Below are 23,802 nucleotides of genomic sequence, written 5' to 3' on the forward strand. Positions count from 1 at the left end.
TTCATCATTTTTATGAAAAACAAAAGTTATCTAACTTCAAAGCTGCTTTGCAAAGTGTGAATACTAATACATTCCCTGTAGTGTAGGGACATTGCTTACACTGTGAGTTTGGTAAGAAAATTTCATACTTGGCTATGAAATAATCTTCCAATTAGCTCTTGCAAAAAGTCATTACAGGATATATAGACATCTAATAAAGCGTACAAGTTGAATATTTTTTCCCCAACAGCTTTGAATCTGGTAAAGTAGCTGCACTTATCACACAAATAAACTACAAGATAAAAAAAATTAAGTGTAATTTAAACTACTCTACAATGGACGTACAGTAAGTAAACATGTGCCTTGACCCGGCATTCATTAAACATCTTATACTTTTGACACTCATCATTATTCCCTTAGAACTAATATTTAACTTTGAGAATATTTCTGCACAGCCTTACCTTCACAAATCTTGCCATGGTAACCAGCATGACACTGGCAGAAAGTTCCGTTACCCACAAGAATGATGCACCTTCCTCCGTTTAAGCAGGGACACTCTGTACCGTACTCTGTAAAGAAAGACCATGACATTGTAAAACGTTAACAATTAAAGGGTGTGAAGACTCGCGGAAAAAGAAACGTCTAATGCCGGTAATTTTACCTAGTTTCGAATGAGGTGTAACAGAAGTGTTAAACACCACCATCGATCCCAGAAAATACACACACAGCTTGCTACCGTCGGTAATTAGACACTAGTGTTCAGTCAGTACATATAGCTGCGGTCAATACCCACAGCACAGTATACAAACGATACAGCGATAGACATCTCAGGTCCAGCTAAAGATAACAATTAAGGTATCACGTTTCATTACTGTCTGCATTTTGTAGCGACACGAACAAAATGTCACTTGCAAGCAACAGAAAGTTAACTTTTTCAGATGGCCGCACACGGTTTGGGGCGAGTCTTCAATGCCTTTAAATATAGAACAAGGAGGATAGTATAATCTTCCACAGCTATAAAAGTGTTTATTTTTCAGCAGTAGTAAGTTGTTCTGTGTTTGGTCTTAACAAGAGTGGATAGCCCCTCTAGCCCTCATCATCTATGTTTATTGTACACAGTAATTAGACTGTCATCGACTACTTCAGGTTTCAGTTCTAATGTTAAACAGTTTTATCATGGAAGATGTGGGACTGCACAACTCTCCCGCTAGCCTTACAGAGTTTTACTCTGTTCAAAAAGACATTTGATGAAGGCGTTGTGGATGTACTTAGCGTGCATCATTATGGCTGATATATTGCATGGGAAGTATACAACTCATTTAGAAAAAGAACTCAAGTGGCACATTGTGTAGAAGGAATCATTTAAATTGGACAGGAAATAATCTAGATAGATTTCCCAGCAGAGAAGAGAAATAAAAATTGCAACGTAACAATTCATGGTTGGTTATTAAATGATTTCTATTTTGATATCCCTATGTATATACCCAAATTGATCGGTACATCATCCCGAAAGGTGGATTTCTTTCCTTTCTCAGTTAAATCATTTTCTTGACTGGCTAATGCATCAAGATTTTGTCTGGTGTATCATTAACAACACAGCATGACATGTATCATACATGAAAGGAACACCATATCATATATGAAAGGAACACTATATCAGATATGAAAGGAACACATTATCATATATGATAGGAACACTATATCATATATGAAAGGAACACTATATCATATAGAAAGGAACACTATATCATATATGAAAGGAATACTATATCATATATTAAAGGAACACCATATCATATATGAAAGGAATACTATATCATATGAAAGGAACACTATATCATATATGAAAGGAACACTACATCATATATGAAAGGAACACTATATTATATATGAAAGGAACACTATATCAGATATGAAAGGAACACTATATCATATATGAAAGGAATACCATCAACCCCATAGGAGAGGAATATCTTACCATCGTCTCGTAGTATTTGTATGGAGACATCTCTCTTCCTTCTACTCTCAAAAGCTGATAAATTAAAATCAAACAAACACAATTTGACAGACAACAACTTTGAAGAATATGGAAACTGTGAAACTCTTCCACATATTCCAGTATAGGGCTATCACACTGAAGGCATTTTAAATTGACATGTATCTGCATGTACCTGGACAAAATAGTATTCCTTACAAACTGAATTAACATGGGAAGAATGAGTTGGTAAACTATAAGTTATGTTCGATGAGACTTATACCATATCCAAAGACTCAATTTCTTATGGTTACATGAAATTATGATACAAATAAGGTAACGCATTATCCTGAGATTATGATAACATTTGGCATCATCCATCAAGCTATCGTAATTATACAATGAGATCACTCATCATCTTGAGATTATAGTAACATTGTCATAATTCATTAATCTTACTTTATGATACAATGGGTTAACTCATCAGTCCGAAATATAATGACACTACTACTGTTGAAAGAAAAGCACAGAACAGCCCAGTCTGTTGCATATATGTCCGAAAAGCTTAGACTATTTTAACACCGCGGGGAATTAATAGCATCTTACCAGGCATGAAATTAGGTGGGTTGCCAAAAGGTTCACAGGTCAACGTCATAGTTATTTCAGAGAAGATGCACACTTCATTTGGTGGACATGGGTTATTTGTATCACAAGGACTGTTGGTTGCTGCTCCTGATGTGACAAGCAGAACAAGACAGTTAAGGAAATTGATAAGGCAAATATCAATTTAATGTTTTTATTTGGGTTTCTTTAAATTATGGAGTGGCCCTACAAAAGGCTTTCGGTAGGATTGTTACTAATTATTATAATTCTTCAGTCAAATGGTGTACTTTTGTTGTAGCACACATGGTTTGGGTTAGTTGATTGTTCAAAAACTACAGTCTATCTGTACATGCAAGATAAAGAGCTATGGCAGGTTAAAAATAGAGAGCCTGTACTGCAGGCCAGAGTTTAAAGAGACGAACTTTACTTGAAGGGCTTTTAGTAGTCTTTCTGCTTGGCTAGTTCTACTAGTGTCACACCCCTACAGGTCCTCAGATACCGTTTACAACATAACAAGAACAGAGCATTGCATTTCCTGAATTATACCCCAAAATGACCAAGAATAATTGTTGGCCTTAACCACTCAAAATGTCCTAAAACTGCATCAAAGATTGGCCATAACCACTCAACTGTCCTAAAACTGCATCAAAGATTAGCCTCAACCACTCAAATGTCCTAAAACTGCATGAAAGATTTGCCTCAACCTCTCAAATGTCCTACAACTGTATCAAAGATTGGCTTCAAGCACTCAAATGTCCTAAAACTGTATCAAAGATTGGCTTCAAGGACTCAAATGTCCTAAAACTGTATCAAAGATTGGCCTTAACCACTCAAATGTCCTAAAACTGTATCTAAGATCATAAGAAAAGCATACTCGTTAACCCTAACCATTTTATAGAAAATTATATTAAATGAAGACAAGAGCAAAAACATTTATCGACATTTTATAGATAAGACTAAGAAATATCTGCTTTGCCTGCCAAAAAAAAATATCAAAAGGCATATAATTCTTGCTTGATAAAAGACCACAAACTTACATTTTACACTCTAACATGGCCACAAAAATTGATCAGACTGTTGAAATGTGCATGCCATAACAGTACTGTGAGGTCAGACTTTCATTCTGTTCTAGGTATTAACTCACCTCTGATTATCACAAAGAACGAACAGGTCGTAAACTGAAGTGCGGAGTCCATGAACACGTAAGTAACTGGTGTTTCTCCAACCGGAAAAGAGTCTCCAGGGTTATGAGAGTTGTATACCTGTTCAACAGTACCAACTCCACCAAAGGAAATAGGCTCCTGCCAGGATGCTTGGCTCGATGTCCCCGCTGTAGATACTGTGATGTCCGATGGACAGTTAAACACACTAGGGACATTTCCAGCTGGGCAAAAATAACAAAATCAGTAAATTAATTAGTTCTTCATTTGTCAACGGAGTATTACACACATTCTAAATTTCAAGTTACATAGAGGGCATATGATGGCATTAATCATTAACAGAGAAAAATTCCTACCACACCAAACAATGAACCCTTACCCCTGCCCCCTTTCCAAACTAACCACCATTATCAAATTCATCCTGTTATCACCAAAATGTTCCTTTCTTTTGTGAAGGTTAGAAGAAAGATTGTAATAACCCTAAATATGTTGAAATATGTTAGATGTGGTAGTTGTTCTATAGGGCCTATAGTTTGGTTTCTCCATATTTATTGAAACAATGGAGTTATTCAGGTAGAGGAAGGTAGAATATGCTCAAGCAAAGGCTGTTGCAACACTACATACCCTAGTAATTGTATTACCTTTGGGATTTTTTGTGTGTGTTCTAAACAACAACGACCTCACAACAAACACAGGAGATGGTTACACAAACCTGAAGGTACAGCTCATGCACATTATCAAAAATACTTTAGAAATGGTATTTATTCTGGGATTTTATATTTTCAAACCAAATATTCTAATGATCCTCCTTTTTAGATCCTCCTGCAAGCAGGAACTCGCGAAGAAGCCTCATTGGCTTATCAAAGCCGCGAGCTGACCGATGTCAGTCTCTTACATTCATATTTAACGTCCATGATAGAGAATTGTCAATTGTAAACAACTCTGTAACTGGACGACATACATTAATTTTGGAGTTACTCGAGCTCGGGACATTATTTTCGAAAGGCACCAGCGTTATCCACTGAGCTAACACTCCTATGATGAGACCATTCGTTTTGTTGCTACTATTAAAATTCATCCTTACCATGCTGCACGGAATTAGACACTGTACACAGAGGTTAAGATAATAAAAAAACGTCTGAAAAAAAAACGAAGCCACTCACCATTTGCTAGTTGGCAAAAGAGTCCACTGAATCCAGACAAACATGAGCATGAAAAGTATGTATTAAACGGCGTGCAGGTACCTCCATTTTGACACGGGCTGCTGTCACACGGATTACCAACTTTGGAACAAATCAAAATATTTGAAAACATTTCATTGATGATACTGGCAGCTGGCAAATAAAATACTGAAGTGCTCTATTAATTGGTGAGGAGTGTTACTTAACACCAAATGTCAAATCAAAGGCAACTAATTTAGCTCGAAAAAAGATAACTTCACATCTTTTAATAACGTCTTCGGTCTCACAATCAAGTGTATTTTTTGTCTGCCTTGTTCTATGGTCAAAACTCAACACAAATATCAAGAAGGATACACAAGAATCGATTACACACTTCATTTATTTATTTGTTTTATCGCACATTTAATCGCATATTTAATCGCCAATTTTATCACTTACCATCGGATTCACAGTCCTGTCCTCTGAAGCCTACAGGACAGGTGCAGACATAATCCACCTCACTCATAAAGCTGTGGTAAGCGTTGTTGCAGCTGCCACCATTGGAACACGGATTTGGATTGCAGAAAGATAATGCAACTCCGGCGACTGCAGGAGACACAGGTACGGTCATAAACTATCATTTTCCCGTTTGCAAAAAAATCCTACACATGAATACTACAAAGAATAATAATTTTGTTACTTTACTTTGACGAGAGTGCAAATTCACCCCTGACGATGACCTCATGCATATTCAAAGCCGTAGCTTTCATGCACTCTGAGGATCGATTCCAATGGCTGCTGCCGAGTCATTATGGAAGGCCCTGGGTACTGGGCCGAAAAAGACTGCTGCTCTATACATTATAGTCAATATATGTATAGTGAATATAGCAAGACACTTGAAGGTCATATGTTGTGTGCTTTATGTCTTTAACTCTTTCCAACTTCATCAGATGTTCTTTACTTAGCTTATCTCCACAGATCTCGATAGTATAAATGCAAGATAACACATAAAGGAGATAACACATGTATTCACCTAGTCTATCCGCTTACTTTTGCTGTGTTATTAATTTACAATAGCCATATATTAATATATATAATAATATATGAGAATATATTTAGTTTCGGCAGTTGATTATTATAGAGAAAATTATCACTCAAGAGTCATTTTAAACTACCAGATGGGGTACATGATGAGGGCTAGCTAAACTGAGAAATGGTTCATGACATGAGCCGATGGAATCGAGTAGTTGTAGAAATAATCAGTTTCATAAAGGGACGACATCTGGCAGGAGCCTTTTAATGAGGTTAACGAGTTACGCTGAATGTCAAAGTAGTCAACAGAAGACAAAAGGTAGCATGGATAATCACTTTACTTACAGTCTCCACAATTTTGTCCAGTGAATTGATTGGAACATCTACAACTGTATTGAGGCTGGTATACAAAGTTGTTCGATGCACTATGGAAGCTGTTAATACACTCAGCATTTGCCTGACATGGATTGGAGCGGCAAGCAAGCTGCAACTGAGGTTGTGCAACTGTAAAGAAAGGTCAAAATATGTCGAATGAACCTAGAAGTCGTTCACCTAGACAGAGAATCATCAATGGTAAAATCGAGAATACCCTACCGTTAAAGAGTTCTGCCACAAGGACCATCCAACCGTGACTATTTGGAGGGTGTGTTTCTATGTCATCCGCATCCACTTCTTATATCCAACAGTGATTTTAGCTATTATTAGGGTATTGGGGGTGTGTTACATATGCAAACTTAGTATAGAGTAATCATTTCAAGAAATAACATGTAATGTCTCGTCTTCATGAAGGTTTATAAGTTCATCAATCTTTTTTTTATTGGAATGTCTGGTCATCAAAACTCAAATTCTAGAACAATTCAGGGCTTTAAGTCTGCCCAAAGATGACTGTAATTAACCTGGTAGGTTTAAGTCATGCACTGTCATGCGTGAATTGATAAACGATAAACCAAAACGATTTTAACTATGATGTGTAGGATGTGCAAAATTCTGCACTTTGTAATGATGCCAACTTTGTCTTCAGTGCAGATATAAACATCAACTTGCTAAAACAAAAACATTTAAAAAATCGTTCAAAATTTGTTAATGAACTCCTAGCTGTCTCCACATTTTCTCTATTTTATCTGCAAAACACTACTTGATAATGTTACAGGTTTCTTTTGCAAGTTTTGCAACTGCAAATTCATGGCAATACATTTTTAGATATTTCTGAAATACTCTTCAATTGGTCCACCTATGAAAACTTGCCTAAAATATGTAGAATTAACACTTTGAGGTGTAATTACCAATATGCCACCCAGGCAAGAACACACTTGGCTATTAAACTCTTAATGCAATTCTCAATGATGTTTTGGTTAAACAGATATATGGACAGCTGTGTGGTTAACCGTTTAAGTGTCTAAACATCATGAAAGATGAGCAACAATTGTTTAATGAGACATTTTACAAACAACGAAAAAAGGTATCATTGCAACATAAACTACGCAGACAGACTTATCTAGCACAGATCAAATTCGGGATTAAAAGTCATCTCTAAACACCAATGTTGTCGTGGACAAGCCTGCATATTTATCTTATTTAAACGTATGGATTATCTGCAATATATCTAAGCTTTGCACTATGTCTTACCAAGAGAGTCAGCACAGTTGATGCCTGCAAATCCATTTCTACACATACAAATGTAGTTAATGCCAGATGCAACACAGGTGGCTCCATTTTCACAGGGGAAGCTATTGCAGGGATTGCTGTTATCAACTTGTACTGTAGTGATGAGGTACATGAAAGAAATTAAACATCATGAGACATATGTATTACATGATATCAACAGCTCTCAAAAGGAGACAAAGCTACAAGGATAGCCAATCAGGCCAAAAAGTTGCATGTTTGCTTAATTTGGCGTTTCATTGAAAGCAATATTATTAACTTCTTATAGCCTAGCATGAAAAAAATTAAACATGTCTAAGACCACCAGGGTAACATCCCTTGAGAACCATCAGTTGTAGGAGGCTCAGCATCTGGGTTTTTTTCAAGACCGGGGGGAGGGGAGAGGGGGAGGGGCGTTTACTTCCCTTTTTTCTTTATTATTTTGGTTTTCACATCATTGACAGTATTTCTAAAAACAACATACACTACAAGAAGGAAAATAATTGACTTACCAGTTTCACAGTTGATGCCTATGAACCCTTTAGGACAGTTACAAATGTATGAACTGCAGGATGTCTCAACTACAGTACACTGTCCACCATTGGTACAAGGGTTTGGCAAACATGGATTTTGGAATGCTGGTTGAAGAGAAATTAATAATAATTATTGTATTGATTACACATCAGGTTCCCTTCACAGAAATGATGGATCTAGAACTGGGTTAAACTGCTTGAAGATTGCCTTGAAATGAGTAACATCTACATATACTATACATCTCACAATATTGGTAAAGTTTTCAAAAATAATTTTTACCGAAAATTTAACACCAAGTTAGGATAAATTTGCTGAAAATTGTTTTGGAATCTGTGATATTTACAAACATGTCTTCCATTTGAGGAAAACATTTGAAAGTAAGCAACTCTTAGGCCAAAGAGATAAATAAGATGAAAACAAATTGCTCAAATATCGATCTGTAGTATTTTTTTTAAATGTCAACATGCTTATTTAGCACATTATCACACAAAACCTCAGCATAAACAAGAACAAAATAATTATTTACAAAGAAATATGTGGTGTTGGATTTTTTTTGTCACTTTGCCATATCAAGTTATTGATACAAGCAATGTGTTAGGGTTTTGAATATTAAAGAAAGTTGCTATTAATGGCTTCAAAAACTTACCTATTTCACAAGTGAGTCCAGTAAAACATCCAAAGCACTGACAGGTGAATCGATAACAGTCATTGTTATCGTTGGTACACAGTCCATTGTTCTGACATGGATTGGTCTGACAGATATCGAATGCTATGAATTAATGGAAACATTAAAGGGAAAGTAAAACCAGTTTACAGGCTGTCATCAAATACAAAACCACTCATGCATGTGAACTCTTTGCAGAGACCGTTGGCTTCTGTCTTCAAATTGAAAATATTGCAAAATGTATTAAATGTTTGATCTGTAATACTCTTATAATAATGTATGTCAAACTTGTCATGTAAGACTGATCAGCACCATTTGCAATACGCGATTGTGAACCTTCGGTAGGAGCAGCAAATGTCCCCAGGACCATCCCCTGAGTCTGTCTTGAACATATGGTCTCCATTTCTTAACTAAAACCTCTGATTTCAGGGCCTCTCAAGTCATCCTGGGAACAAAACCCCCTTAAAAGCACAAGGGACGATGATTTCATTCTTTTCTATTCTTTTACATCGAGTGTACCAAAACAAAATATGATAGAAAGTGGCAGCTTTATTTCTACCAGAAGACAAGCTTGAAAAAATGATATGTGAAATCAATTCCGTGGTAACTGTGTAACCACCCTTAAAGCAGCTAGGTTAAATATGTAGTCTATGCCTAGTGCACTTTCACAGTAGCATAAGCCTACAAAGAGGGCAAAATTGCTACAACCATTAATTCAATTTGAGGGTAAATTTATCACCATTTTTGCATCCTTCCTGGTCAGGAGGAAGTGATACCCATGTACAGAACATTGCAGTAGCTACACTACCTGAGAGAATCTGATAGGCTTTCCTGGTGTGTAATATTATGAAACTATGGGTAAGGAAATATACCCAGCTGCTCCAACGAAAGAGATGTCCGTAAAAAAATATGAAATATAATTTTAAGTGAAAATTCAACTGTAAAAGGAGAGAGTGAGAGACAGAGCGAGATAAAGCACTTTAAAATACATAGCAGGTTCTAAAGGAAAACAAATTAATAATAAAGGGAATAAAATTGTAAAGTTACTTACGTTGATTGCATAGTCTGCCCGTAAAGCAGCCGTCACAAATACATGCATAGCCTGAACAATCTCCAGTAAAGTCTGGTAGACACTGTGCACCATTTTGACAGAGATTGGTGGTACATGGATTAATAGCTGAAAGCCAAACAAGAGAGCATTATTTAATAATCATCATATTCATCAACAGGATGATAACACTCATGGATATCAGATTTAAAGAACTTAGCTTCATATAAAGTTACTATACAGATGAAGTGCAATGTTTCCATGAATGATGTAGATAAACAGAACTAGTCCTCACATAGAATATACTTAGTATCCTATAGTATAATTTCCTTTTACAATAAGTAGTGAGATATTTTGTTATTACTACTTGTTTCGCTTTCTTTCTTTTTGTTTTCTTTTCGTATTTTGGAGCGCGAAACAAAAACTAAGCAAATTTTTCTAATTCATATATTATTGCCATCAACTTTCAGATGTTTCAAGAAACAAATGCTCTTCTTACTCTAGTAATATTGTACTACAGGACCTTGGTTGTATTACAAATGTTTCTTTACAAAATTCAAACAATCGCTATGGTTCTTGCAATGTTATCTCCATACAACAACCTTGAGAGCTAAAGTTTTACAGTCTTGTATAGGCAAGGCCTTCTCACACAACTTTTAGAATCTGGCCATTGGTAACTTTGTCACACCCAGGTCTGCACGATTCAGACAGTCATTCCCAAGGCACTGTGCAGAATTTCAATGTATCTCTAGGGGAGGGGGGGAGGGGGACTAACCATAGGGTGCAACTACAAACCAGGGCACAGGACTATATTCACAAGTTACCTTGCAGGTCCCCATTTAAACACCTGGGGAACAGAGAGGCGAATGGAGACTAAAGCGCCTTGCCCAAGGCCACAACATAATGATCTGTCCAGGACTTGAACCTGGATTTCCTATTTCTGCCTTTAGCCACTCGACCACAACATCCTTCGAAGCTGAGCGGTAAATGCGGTGTCGGTGTTGGTAGTAGACTAAAGCAAACCGAGAACTAATTCTCAGTAAAAGACGGCTTTGCTGACTTCTGTCTGTCGTAATATAACTTACCTTGAACTAGGGTAAGATTATTAGCTGGTAAAACTATTGACTATTTTACTATTCGGTATCAAAATGATTGCATCAAATAATAACTTCCCAAGTTAGGAGGAGAGAATTAACCCTGACCCTGCCAGTAAGTATCTTGAATATTGAATCTTCCAGGAACTGCTCTGATTATCGGGTTTCCCCTATGTGTGCTGTGCGTGCGTTACCATTCAATGGATAGATTTTTTCAACAGTGACTCCACATTATTTGCTGCTAAAGGTTGAATGCTACTGCTCTTCGAAAGTACTTCTAACCCTCCAAATAAGTCCCGGAGATTGAAGAATGTTAAAAATTAGACAATTAATTTTCTGTCTTAGAAAGTCACTATAAAGTACTTGCTGGGGTTTTGGAATTGATCTCGTTAGCATATATTCGGGGGCAATTACTTAATATGATGATCTTTAAATTGTGTGGTATCTGAACAACTTACCAACTTCACAGAAAGGTCCATTAAAGCATGTCGGACACTGACAGCTGTACGTAAGACAGTTGACATCGGGACAACACTCGGCACCATTCCGACATTGGTGGTTTTCACAAGCATCACGGACTATGATATAATAAAAAACAAAAATATAAATAATACCAAGAATATTGAAGGTTATTATTAAGCAATTATTTAAAATGTACAAACTATGGACAAGATGAATGAGAAGGTAAAACTTCCTATGGAAGATTGCAAGGTGTTTGACAGAAACGTGTATATACACTGCCAAAAGTCATTTCTGCTTCTATGATTACATTATTTGCTTTTCCACAACAGTATATTTTATGCACATATAATTGATAAAGTTAAATATAAATCAGGAAGGGAAAGTTCTAGGAAGATTCGGGGCTTACAGAAGTAAAACACTCCCAGGAAAGGAAGAAAGAAAATGAAGGAAGAAAAAAAATAAGGATTGTACCTCTATATGTTTATATAAAATTAGTATATAGAGAACGAATAAATGAGGTGGTAATCAACCGATACTAAAATATGTCGGAATGCGTTTATTCCGTTGCTCAAAGATAATGAAACTGTTTGACTGTGATTAACTTTTAACCCTTTATACTTTAAGGGTATAACACAATAATTTACACATGTAATTGGCACAATAACTAAGTGCAACATGATTGATTTATTCAGGCTAGAGTAAATTCAAGTTAAGCAGCAAACTGAAGAGCTAGTCTATCATGACTTATCCTGCATTGTTATAGGTAGACGACCTGCTGACATTTCTTGGTTTTACTGCTACAAACAGACCCGACAAGCCTATTAAGCTGTTTAATGGGACAAAACCTTAAAAAATAAAGGACAATTCCTCATTTCTATGAAATTGGACCATAACTTTTGAGAAAGACCAATATGTGAAGAGCAGCATTATAACGTAGATGCACACCAGAAATGGTGGACACTGCATACATTAGAATATAATTTTTTTTAAATTTTCATTCTTTGTTATCTTCGAAAAACTATTTTGTTATTACTAAAATACAGATTGTGAAATGAAAATTTTGAAACTTTTGCCATTTACTGAAATTGAAATATTGAATACATAGTACTGACATGTTTTCATGTGTTGGAATATCCTTATGGGTACGTTTAGCTTGAACTGGACTTTATCTTAATTTGAAAGCACAAGTGACGATGAAATAAACAAAAACAGGTTGATATACACACACCAACAAAAATAAATAATAAAAGGCAAAGAGCTATAAAGTAAATTAAAATTAGGCTCACAGTCTTGACAAAATTCTCCAGAGAAGCACGGTGGGCATTCACAGGTGAAGACATCACATGAACCATCGACTGCCCGACAGGCTGCACCATTTTGGCAGGGGTTATTAGAGCAAGCGTCAAGTGCTGAGGGGAACAAGAAGAAGAGATATGAATGTCATTCTTAATGATGATAAGCTTCATAAAATTGCATGATTTCATCAGGATAAGATGTTGCCTTCATTGATAATCCATCTAAAAGCTGTTTACAGTAGTTTGAAACAAAATCATAATAATAATAATTTAATAGCTGATAACATTTCTTTGATTTCATCAGGAGAAAATGTTGCATTTATAGAAAATTCATCGAAAGCTGATTATGTAAACTAAAATATTCTGACCCGTGATGTTTTAAATTGTTTATATACTGTCCAGAACTAAAGGTCTTGTTTTTTTTTCTAGCCTGAAGCTCAATCCTGAAGTCAGCCATAGTACAAAATAGCTGAGTCAGTCCTACAAAATAACTGAGTCAGTCATACCATAGGCGTAGGAGCCTAATTTGATTTGGGGGGGCTGTAACGACTTGCCCGAAAAATATGACCGAAATTTTTCGCGCGCTGCGCGCGCGCTCAACATTGTAAAGTGCATATCATATAGACATTCATCGGTTATTACGGAAATCATATGCAAATAACCGATAAATGCCTATATATGCACATAAAGTTGTTGAACGCGCGCGAAGCGCGCGAAAAATTTTGGTTATATTTTCCGTGTTATTACCCTTCCATATTGGTTATAATTATTGGGGAAGTCGTTACAATCATAATATCAGTTTACTCATTGAAAAAACACATTGCAAATTATTCTTCTTTCAGTAGGTGCCCGAAAAATTATCACCATATTGCCCGAATTTTCACTAAAACAAACTGAAAAACACACTACAAATTTTTCTTCTTTCAGTAGGTGCCCGAAAAATTATCACCATATTGCCCGAATTTTCACCAAAAATTTTGGTTGGGGGGGCTGCAGCCCCCCCAGCCCCCCGCCTCCTACGCCTATGAGTCATACAAAATAACTGTGTCAGTCATACAAAATAACTGAGTCAGTCATACAAACTAACTGAGTAGCTGAGTCAGTCATACAAAATAACTGAGTCAGTCATACAAAATAACCGAGTCAGTCATACATAATAACTGAGTCAGTCATACAAAATAACTAAGTCAGTGATATAAAATGACAGTCAGTCATACAAACTAACTCTGTTGACCACTAAAGTGAATCATACACAATAACAGTCAGTCATACAAAACTTACAAAATAACTTAGTCAGTCATAAAAGTAAATGAGTCAGTCATGAAAATAAATGAGTCAGTCATACAAAATAACTGAGTCCGTCATACAAAATAACTGAGTCAGTCATACCAAATACCTGAGTCAGTGATATAAAATGACAGTCAGTCATACAAACTAACTCTGTTGACCAGTAAAACGACTCATACACAATAACAGTCACTCATACAAAACTTACCAAATAACTTAGTCAGTCATAAAAGGAAATGAGTCAGTCATAAAAAAATAAATGAGTCAGTGCTACAAAATAGCTAAGTCAGTCATACAAAATAACTGAGTCAGTCATACAAAATAACTGAGTCAGTCATACAAACTAACCCTGTCAGTCTAAAAATGACTATGTCAGTCCTAACAAATAACTGAGTCAGTTATATAAAGTAACTGAGACAGTCATAACAAAATAACTGGGTCAGTCATATAAAATAACTAGGTCAGTCATACAAAGTAACTGAGTAAGTCATACAAAATAACTGAGTCAGTCATATAAAAACAGTCTGTCATACAAACTAACTCGGACAGTCATATGAAATGGCTCCGTCAGTCCTACACAATAACAGTCAGTCATACAAAATAGCTGAGTCCATCCTACAAAATAACTAGGTCAGTCATATAATAACAGTGTCAGACATGCAAAATAACTCCCCCAGTCATAAAAAATGACTCCTTCAGTCCTACAAAATAATTAAGTCAGTCATACAAAGACAAAATAAAACATTAATTTGCAGCTAGAACACATTGAATTGTTTTGAAACTATCCATATATTGAAGACAACTTTGTCAAAATGTGATCAGATAAGCAAGTTTCCTGTGTTTAGTGAGTCAGTGAAAATGTTTGTTATAGATCTACTCATACAGAGGAACAAGTTGGCATGTGATAACAATATTTCTTTCAAATTGAAAACACAAATTTATGCAATTTTAACAAGCTACAAACTTACAAATTTCACAAATCCTCCCTTCGAAGCAGTCAGGACAAACACAGGTAAACATGGTCAGACTGTCAATGACACAAACACCACCATTACTGCATGGATTCGGGTCACAGGGATTCCCTGTAGAAATGAAAATAATGTTGATTTTAACAGTTCTTATTAAACAGAGGACACTTGTCTCTTGTTTTACTTTTTAATTTAAATGAATTCGTAAAAAAGAAAATACAACTCTGTCTTCAAAGTATACATGTGGATGTACAGATTACTAAAACATAACATATTTTCTTGAAGTACAAAATAGGTGATAAGAAAATGTGCATCATGTAGGCCACAGATCTAATGACTAGTGTAGCTATGCAACCAGAGATGTGCATCGTGCAGGCCACAGATCTAATGACTAGTGCAGCCATGCAACCAGAGATGAGCATCATACAGGCCACATATCTAATGACTAGTGCAGCCATGCAACCAGAGATGTGTATCATACAGGCCTCAGATCTAATGACTAGTGAAGCTATGCAACCAGAGATGAGCATCATACAGGCCACATATCTAATGACTAGTGCAGCTATGCAACCATAGATGTGTATCATACAGGCCACAGATCTACTGACTAGTGCAGCCATGTAACCAGAGATGAGCATCATACAGGCCACATATCTAATGACTAGTGCAGCCATGCAACCAGAGATGAGCATCATACAGGCCACAGATCTAATGACTAGTGCAGCTTTGCAACCAGAGATGTGTATCATACAGGCCACAGATCTAATGACTAGTGCAGCTATGCAACCAGAGATGAGCATCATACAGGCCACAGATCTAATGACTAGTGAAGCTATGCAACCAGAGATGTGTATCATACAGGCCACAGATCTAATGACTAGTGAAGCTATGCAACCAGATATGAGCATCATAAAGGCCACAGATCTAATGACTAGTGAAGCTATGCAACCAGAGATGAGCATCATACAGGCCACAGATCTAATGACTAGTGAAGCTATGCAACCAGAGATTTGTATCATACAAGCCACAGATCTAATGACTAGTGCAGCTATGCAACCAGAGATGAGCATCATACAGGCCTCAGATCTAATGACTAGTGCAGCTATGCAACCAGAGATGAGCATCAAACATGCCTCAGATCTAATGACTAGTGCATCTATGCAACCAGAGATGAGCATCATACAGGCCACAGATCTAATGACTAGTGAAGCTATGCAACCAGAGATGAGCATCATACAGGCCTCAGATCTAATGAATAGTGAAGCTATGCAACCAGAGATTTGTATCATACAGGCCACAGATCTAATGACTAGTGCAGCTATGCAACCAGAGATGAGCATCATACAGGCCTCAGATCTAATGAGTAGTGCAGCTATGTAACCAGAGATGTTCATCATGCAGGCCACAGATCTAATGACTAGTGAAGCTATGCAACCAGAGATGAGCATCATACAGGCCTCAGATCTAATGACTAGTGCAGCTATGTAACCAGAGATGTTCGATCATCATGCAGGCCACAGATCTAATGACTAGTGCAGCCATGCAACCAGAGAACACATTATATGCAATTATAGCAGAGTCAGAGAATATCCTTGACTAAGTTGTCAGTACCTTCTATAACAATAACATTGAAGGAACAAGTGGCTCCATTTCCAGAAGCGTCTGTTGCTGTAACCACCACTAACGTAGTTCCCACCGGAAAGAAGCTGTTTGATTCACGGCTGAGGGAAACGAAAGGAGCTTGCCCGGAGTTATCCGTAGCTGTCGGCTGGTTTAAGAAGACCATCGTACCCTGGAGACCCTCGATTACAACGGCTGTTACGTCTTGGGGACAAACTAATACTGGAGGTTCTCCATCCACTGAGGGCAAGATAGAAAGACAAGCAAGAATAGAAAAGAGAATGTATATGCAGTAAAGCTATGATTATCCGAACTGGTCGGGACCGAAGATAGTTGTACATTAAATACGTCGTACATAAATTGAGTACTGTAGAGTACTTGGAATCAAGAACACTAGGCCCCCAGACTTTTATTAATGAATGGATGGACGGTTCAGAAAATCGGGGGTTTGCGTACAAGGGGGATTGGATAATTCGAGTTTTACTGTACTTGTATATACTGAAACAAAAATATGATCGACTCAGGTTTACAGCTGCTGTCTGCCGCTGTAACTTCTATTCATATCCAACACGGATGGAATGGAGACATTTGCAAATAATGAGAATAACATATGTTGGAGGGAAGGGTCAGTGGTGATGGTGGGAGTAGAGGATGGTTGGGATAAAGGATGGTGGCATAAAGGTTGGGAGTAGGGGTGATTGGGAGTGGCTGGATGTTTCAGTCATTCTGGTAACAAAACATAAATGACTGATGTGTTTGATTTTCTAAAAACACTGTGCCAAACTTTATAAGGTGACCTAGGGTCTGTAACAGGTAGCAAATCAGAAACTGGACTAGAGAGGGATGGTAGTTTAGGAGGGATGGAGTAAGGGATGGTGGGCTAGGTAAAAGGTGGTAGCTGAAGATGGTTGGAATAGAGGATGGTGAGTATGTGAAAGTAGTTGTGGAGGGACTGAAATAGAAGCAATTTGACATTAACTATCTTCCTCACCTTGTTCACATGTGACAGTAAATGAACACATTCCTATATTGTTGGAGGGATCCCCATAGGTGTAGGTCACAGCAGTTTCTCCAACAGGAAATGGAGAGGTCAAACGTTGATGTGTTTGACTGTTTAAGAAAACAGTGCCAGAATTATCCGATGCCTGAGGGTCTTGCCAGGTAGCAAAACAGAAACTAGACTCAAGAGGGATGGTCTCCAAGACATTTCCAGGACATGAGACAAACGGACTTATCATGTCCACTGAAATTATGACAAGAAAGAAATAGCCACAACACAATAATTTATATATAAGGAAATAGCTACAACACAATATAACTTCATTCAAGGAAATAGCTACAACACAATATTACTACATAAAAGCTACGACATTCTCTGAAGCAGCTAAATACCTTACAACAAACTAGCAGAATGTTGTTGCTTTTAGGATTATAAAACTTACATCATACCGGGGACACACCATCTCATTAATGTCACCTCTACTCAGAAAAAAACATTCATACTGCATGGCAGACAGCCATTATAACAATAACAAAATATAATGATTTGTTATAATGTTCCCGTCGATTACTACATTACCCTTTGCACATACACAAAAGTTCTATTTCTTTATTGGTATATAACAATTTGCAGGAAAAAAAAATCACAGGAGACCACAAAACAACCTGTCATATTGTGTTCATGGCAGAGGGAGAAGTCACTGTAAATAGTCACCAAGCATTCAGAAAATCAATGCACCCATACTACACAGTAAGACTCCCCTAGAAAGCTTCATAACAAATATTACAGGAACAGGCCTACACTGTGACTATTAGTCAGAAATGCAGGAGGAGATCACAAATCTCTAGAAGAAGTGTTCAGTCACGCTTGTCACGCTAGTCACGCAAAGAAATTAGTGGGATATGAATAATGCAAACAAATCCAAAATCATTTTCAGGAATTTTTGAGAGATGAAGGCATCCTATATAAATTTCAACATAAACTGATCAAACCCATATCATATGTGATGAAAATGATGGTTGAGATGTCAAATTCAGACTAAAACAAATCCTCAAATAGGTCAAATAGAAACAATGGTATCACCCTCAAAAGCTGGACATTCTATTCACCAAACCTAACACATCTCTCCTAAAGTGTACGTATTGGTGTTCTATTCACCATACTTACACATCTCTTCTACAGTACATATTGGTCATTGTTGTTTTGCTATATTTTTTCAGGCAACCATATTTGCTTTTCTGACAATCAAAATGTAGTACATGGTTGTCTTAATATTTGATGAGCATAATTACTGAAGACATGTAGACTCACCACTCCCCCCCCCCCCCCCACCGCAACTTACCGTAATTGCTTGCTCGCAGAGTCACGAAATCGCAATTGCGGAATACTTCATCCTTTAAAAAAGTTCCAAGAAATGGAGAATATTTATTTATTTATTTATACTCACCAGGATTACAGGTTACAGTAAATGAACACATGGCTTGATTATTAGCAGAGTCAGCGTATGTATATGTCACGGTGGTTACTCCAGCCTCAAACTGACTGAATGGTTGATGACTCTGCTCTATTAATGATACGGAACCAGAGTTGTCGCTAACCGTGGGTTCGGTCCATGACACAAAACATGTATTCAGCTCCAAAGTTGTCTCTTGCTCTAAATTTCTAGGACATGCTGATATTAATGGACTCATGGTATCCTCTGAAAGAAAGAAGAAGGAAAAAAAACCCAGGAAATTGAAGGTTACAATATTTTAATTCACTGGAACATGATTTCTGGAACATATATTTATATAGATGAAACAAACTAGTATTGTTCGATACAGGTGACAAATACATACAGTGGAATTACGACCTTTTTGTGACACGTTTTTCCTTATACTGGAGATCAATCATGATAAATGTTAAAAAAAACTATTCAACTTATGCTGCATTTAGAGTGAGAGTGAGATACAAAAATTAAATTAAGTAGGTGATTGGAAGTAAAACAGTCAATGTTTGGAGTTTTGCAGAAAGGTTTTTGGTAACATTTTGTTTTATGGTATAGTCTGTAGTTGGAATGGTGATGCCGATACCTAAACCTTTTTAAATTGGCAATAATCTGGTATTTGGCAACAAACATTTCCCCCCTCTGGTTCATACCCAAGCAATGGGTATCAAAATGGCTTATTCTTTTGCCAACATCTTTATGGGAAACAGCGAGAAAGAATGTCTGTCTCAGCATAACTTGAAACCACATCCGTGGTTACCTTTCATTGATGACATCTTCATGATATGAACCCATGGTAAGGCATATCTCAAACTTTTCATTGATGGCATGTACTTGTTTCATCACACAACCAAATTTACTGCAGACTTTTCTAGACATGACTTTCACTTTCTGTGCACCACTGTGACACTACAAAATGGCTTGTGCGATAAACCCACAAACAAGCACAACTACCTTTTACCAAGCAGTTGCCATCCGAGTCATTGTACCAGAAACATTCCATACAGTCAAGCTTTGCGCATTCAACGCATTTGCTCCTCTGAAGTCGATTTTGATTCTCTCACCAAAGAATAGTCACAACACCAATTGAGAAGGTTAACAGACAGTTCTTTCGTTTTTTTAAGCTGCCATCAAAGAGGCCAAAAGCAAACCCCGCACCAAAACATTGACGTACAAAACTCGTCAAACTAGTTCGAAAATGGTACCATTGGTTACATAATTCCACCCTGGACCAATTTACTTCAAATCACCTACTATAGAATATATATATATCTATATATATATACAAGGAAAAAATGGAAAAAATGATACTTTCATTTCCAACTTTATTACTTAGAACGTTAAATAGGTAACAAAATATATCGAGCGTTTACACGGCTCTTCTTCAGTTGTACTAATGAAATGGAAGAAACTAGACCTTATTGCTAAGTATCCGCAATAATAATCCAGGTTTCCCTGTTGCCGAACATTTTAATCTCCCCAATCACAATTTATCTGACCTCAAATACCCTTCTATGAATAAGGTTAGGCTATTAATATCTGGTTGACATACTCTGGTGGCATGTTTTAATATGTAGTTGACTCCTTAAACATTTAAATTAGTATCTATTACTTACACCACATACAAAAACTTTAGGAAATTTCTGTTACTTAATGTAAAAATCTGTGATTATATTCAAGTTATGACCTGCATAGCTATTGGAGTTTAGCACAGAATAATCTCAAAAAGAGGGCAATAATGAATACAGAAGCTACTCTACCAAAAAAACCACTTAATATGTGCATTTACCTGCTCCAAATAATCACTATTTGACTTTGGGTTTGTTTTGATTGAAGAGAAAGGTAAATTAAAAACACACTTACGCTCAAGTACCTCGATGCAAAAGGAACACTGGTTTTGATTGCCCGCTAGATCGGCATACAGAAAGACCACAGTTGTCTTACCCACATCGAATAAATCACCCGAACTATGACTCTGAGATACTACTGTTGGCGTTACCATAGAGTTATCGGTAGCTGTTGGTCGTTGGAAGAACACCGGCACCGGTCCACTGTTGACTTCAATGACTCTTGAAGTATCTGGTGGGCATGTCACTATTGGTGGTATAGAGTCAACTGAAATTAAAAATTAAAAATTCATGAACAGAGCTCCTATACTTACACTTTTCCCCAACGATATTCCATGACCACAGAATAAATACTGTACTTGCAATAGATCTCTTATCTATTATATCCTATAAGCTGCTGGACAGGTGACTATCCAACAATGAAAAACAAGAAACAACTAAAACTACTTGCCTTTATGATTTATAGATGGATATTAAAGTAAAAGTCCAAAAATACAACACATAAACCAGTAATAAAGTGAATGAATTTTATACCGACACAACCTAGCTTAATAAGTTACATTTCAAAAATACAACAAATTCAAGATAGGATTTCACACACACACACACACGTGTGTGTGATTATTATTATTATAGGATAACACATATGAATCACATATGAATAAACATATATATATATATATATATATATATATATATATATATATATATATATATAATGAATAAACATAACAAGTTTCAACCATCTTTCTTTTATCAGATGTTTTAAGTGAGGCACGTCGAAAACGCATTTTTACAACATTTAATTTATTCAAAGATGAAGTTAAATCTTTTCTTATCGTTGGAACATAATTATGTATCAAACGGATATATATATATATATATATATATATATATATAATTATTAAGATTGACTGCATGGGAGAATAAAAGCATCATTCGAAGATAAAAAGCAGCTCTTGATTTACCTTCCGCTATGATGACTATAAAGGTGCATGAGGCGACATTGTTGGAGTTATCTCTTGCTATGCATGTTACTGTTGTCTCTCCAGTAGGAAAGAACATTCCTTGAACAAAATCACATGAAACTGTCGCCATACCAGACAAATCAGTAGCCACAGGGTCAATCCAAGTCGCTGTGGCACCGCCAGTTCCAATCTCTACCACCAGAGAGACATCTTCAGGGCAATCGATGACTGGAGGTGTGTTATCAACTGGGATATAAAATGTTCAAAATGTATTCAGATTTACGAGGCAAAAGGGAAAGAAGAAGGTTAAACTCAACAAATTATACCAACAAGGACATTCTGACATACAAGGAAAAAATGCAGAAAAAAAAATGAGAGAATGACATCGTCATGACAATTGATCTGAAATAGGATATTAGATCCTCTAGGTAATATTTCAGTCACCGATTAGTTCACAGAGCAATAAATACCATTTAAATTCCATTTTAATAAAGACTTAAGAACAGAGCAAATTTACAGAAAAGTAAACATTATAGATTTGCCACATTTCCTAGATGAAGCAAAAAAAAATTAAGATAGGAACATTTCAAATATTAAGAAAAAATAAAAAACGGCTTAATAATGTAAAACTGTTACCTTCAACAACTGTGACAATAAAGACACACATTTCATTGTTCCCTGAGCCATCAGTACAAGTGTATATAACTTCTGTCTGTCCCACAAGAAAGAATGAGCCTGGAAGGAACGTCCTATTTGATACAATTGCTGTTTGAGATACATCATTGCAGGTTGGTTCTTGCCAGCTGACTAGAGTGCCAACTGCCATACCAACTTCTACTTGTCCAACAAGGCCCATTGGAACATTCTCACACATTGGTGCCGTTCTATCGACTGAAGGGAAAATGAAGTCAGTCAGTGCAGTCAAAGGTTGTACAGTGTCGTTCACATGTGTATTGAGTTTTGCCAAATCATGATTTAGTCCCCACAGGCACATTGGCTGAAGAATCAGCTTCCACATAAGGATCCTTTAGCTCTTGAGATCTGTCTACAAATAAACCATTTCCTCTGAAACTTATATGATAAGGAAATCTCTTCAATATAAATTGCAAGATACTTCATCAAAGTGATGTCAACTCTTCACTGCTGTGTTTATAGGTTGTGAAACCAAATGGAAGAGAGAGATCTCTATAAGAAATAGCAATTACTTTCAAGTTAATTCAAATTAAACTAGATATTTCTGTAACTTAGACAATATTAATTACCAGCAGTTACAGTGACTGTGAATGAACACATTCCACTGTTCATTGCCCGATCTGTACAGGTGTAGGTCACAACTGTCATTCCCACCGAGAAAAATGAGAAAGGGGCATTTGATCTCATTGTCACCGTTGCTGTTCCCGAAAGGTCGTCACATGTTGGTTCTTGCCAGTTTACAATGGCTCCAGGAACACCCAACTCAACTAACTCAACTACACCAGTTGGAAGATTCACACATGTAGGATCAGTTGTGTCCTCTGGGAAGGAAAAATAGCAAGCAGTCTTAAAGTAGATTATTTCAAAGCGGGAAATAACAAAAGAATCATATAGGAGGTGAATGAAGTATTAAATCAAGTTGGTATCAAAGAAACAAAAGTTATCAAGAATATGAGTGACAAAATAGTTTGTTCAATATAGACAACCAAAGTGACATCAAGGAATAATTCTGAGGTTTTCAGTCACTTACAAACTCTGGTATAATAGACTTGAAACCAAAGAGATCAGATCATAAAGAAAAAATCATGACTCATAAACAAACAAACCAAACACCATTTACGTTACCCATTATTTTTTACTTCTTCTGCCATTTTATCACAAATCAGGGACACCAAGATCAATTACATTACCCACAAACATACAGTGAAGATTAGAGTTTGAATCAATAAATGATCTTTCTCATTTCAGCATACACACTATGATCATTTATGTGACATGTTTCACCA

At 36.6% G+C, this 23,802-nt stretch overlaps 1 protein-coding gene across 1 annotated transcript in view; it reads right to left on the reverse strand.

The window, feature by feature from the left end:
* LOC139965574 (uncharacterized) overlaps positions 1–23,802 on the reverse strand; it is an 83,436-nt gene that overhangs the window by 1,921 nt on the left and 57,713 nt on the right. Inside the window, exons 55-75 of the mRNA XM_071968086.1 lie at positions 23,086–23,337; positions 22,460–22,714; positions 21,824–22,069; positions 20,872–21,123; positions 18,970–19,221; positions 17,514–17,765; positions 16,514–16,762; positions 14,903–15,016; positions 12,639–12,761; positions 11,349–11,468; positions 9,800–9,925; positions 8,731–8,853; positions 8,063–8,188; positions 7,536–7,667; positions 6,255–6,413; positions 5,337–5,483; positions 4,881–5,000; positions 3,702–3,941; positions 2,561–2,686; positions 1,958–2,011; positions 441–548 (exon numbers count right to left, since the gene is read on the reverse strand). Of these exons, the coding sequence (XP_071824187.1) occupies positions 441–548; positions 1,958–2,011; positions 2,561–2,686; positions 3,702–3,941; positions 4,881–5,000; positions 5,337–5,483; positions 6,255–6,413; positions 7,536–7,667; positions 8,063–8,188; positions 8,731–8,853; positions 9,800–9,925; positions 11,349–11,468; positions 12,639–12,761; positions 14,903–15,016; positions 16,514–16,762; positions 17,514–17,765; positions 18,970–19,221; positions 20,872–21,123; positions 21,824–22,069; positions 22,460–22,714; positions 23,086–23,337 (3,576 nt within the window). The remainder of the gene's footprint in view (positions 1–440; positions 549–1,957; positions 2,012–2,560; positions 2,687–3,701; positions 3,942–4,880; positions 5,001–5,336; positions 5,484–6,254; positions 6,414–7,535; positions 7,668–8,062; positions 8,189–8,730; positions 8,854–9,799; positions 9,926–11,348; positions 11,469–12,638; positions 12,762–14,902; positions 15,017–16,513; positions 16,763–17,513; positions 17,766–18,969; positions 19,222–20,871; positions 21,124–21,823; positions 22,070–22,459; positions 22,715–23,085; positions 23,338–23,802) is intronic.

Source organism: Apostichopus japonicus, chromosome 3 (assembly GCF_037975245.1).
Source record: "Apostichopus japonicus isolate 1M-3 chromosome 3, ASM3797524v1, whole genome shotgun sequence".
Taxonomy (NCBI): domain Eukaryota; kingdom Metazoa; phylum Echinodermata; class Holothuroidea; order Aspidochirotida; family Stichopodidae; genus Apostichopus; species Apostichopus japonicus.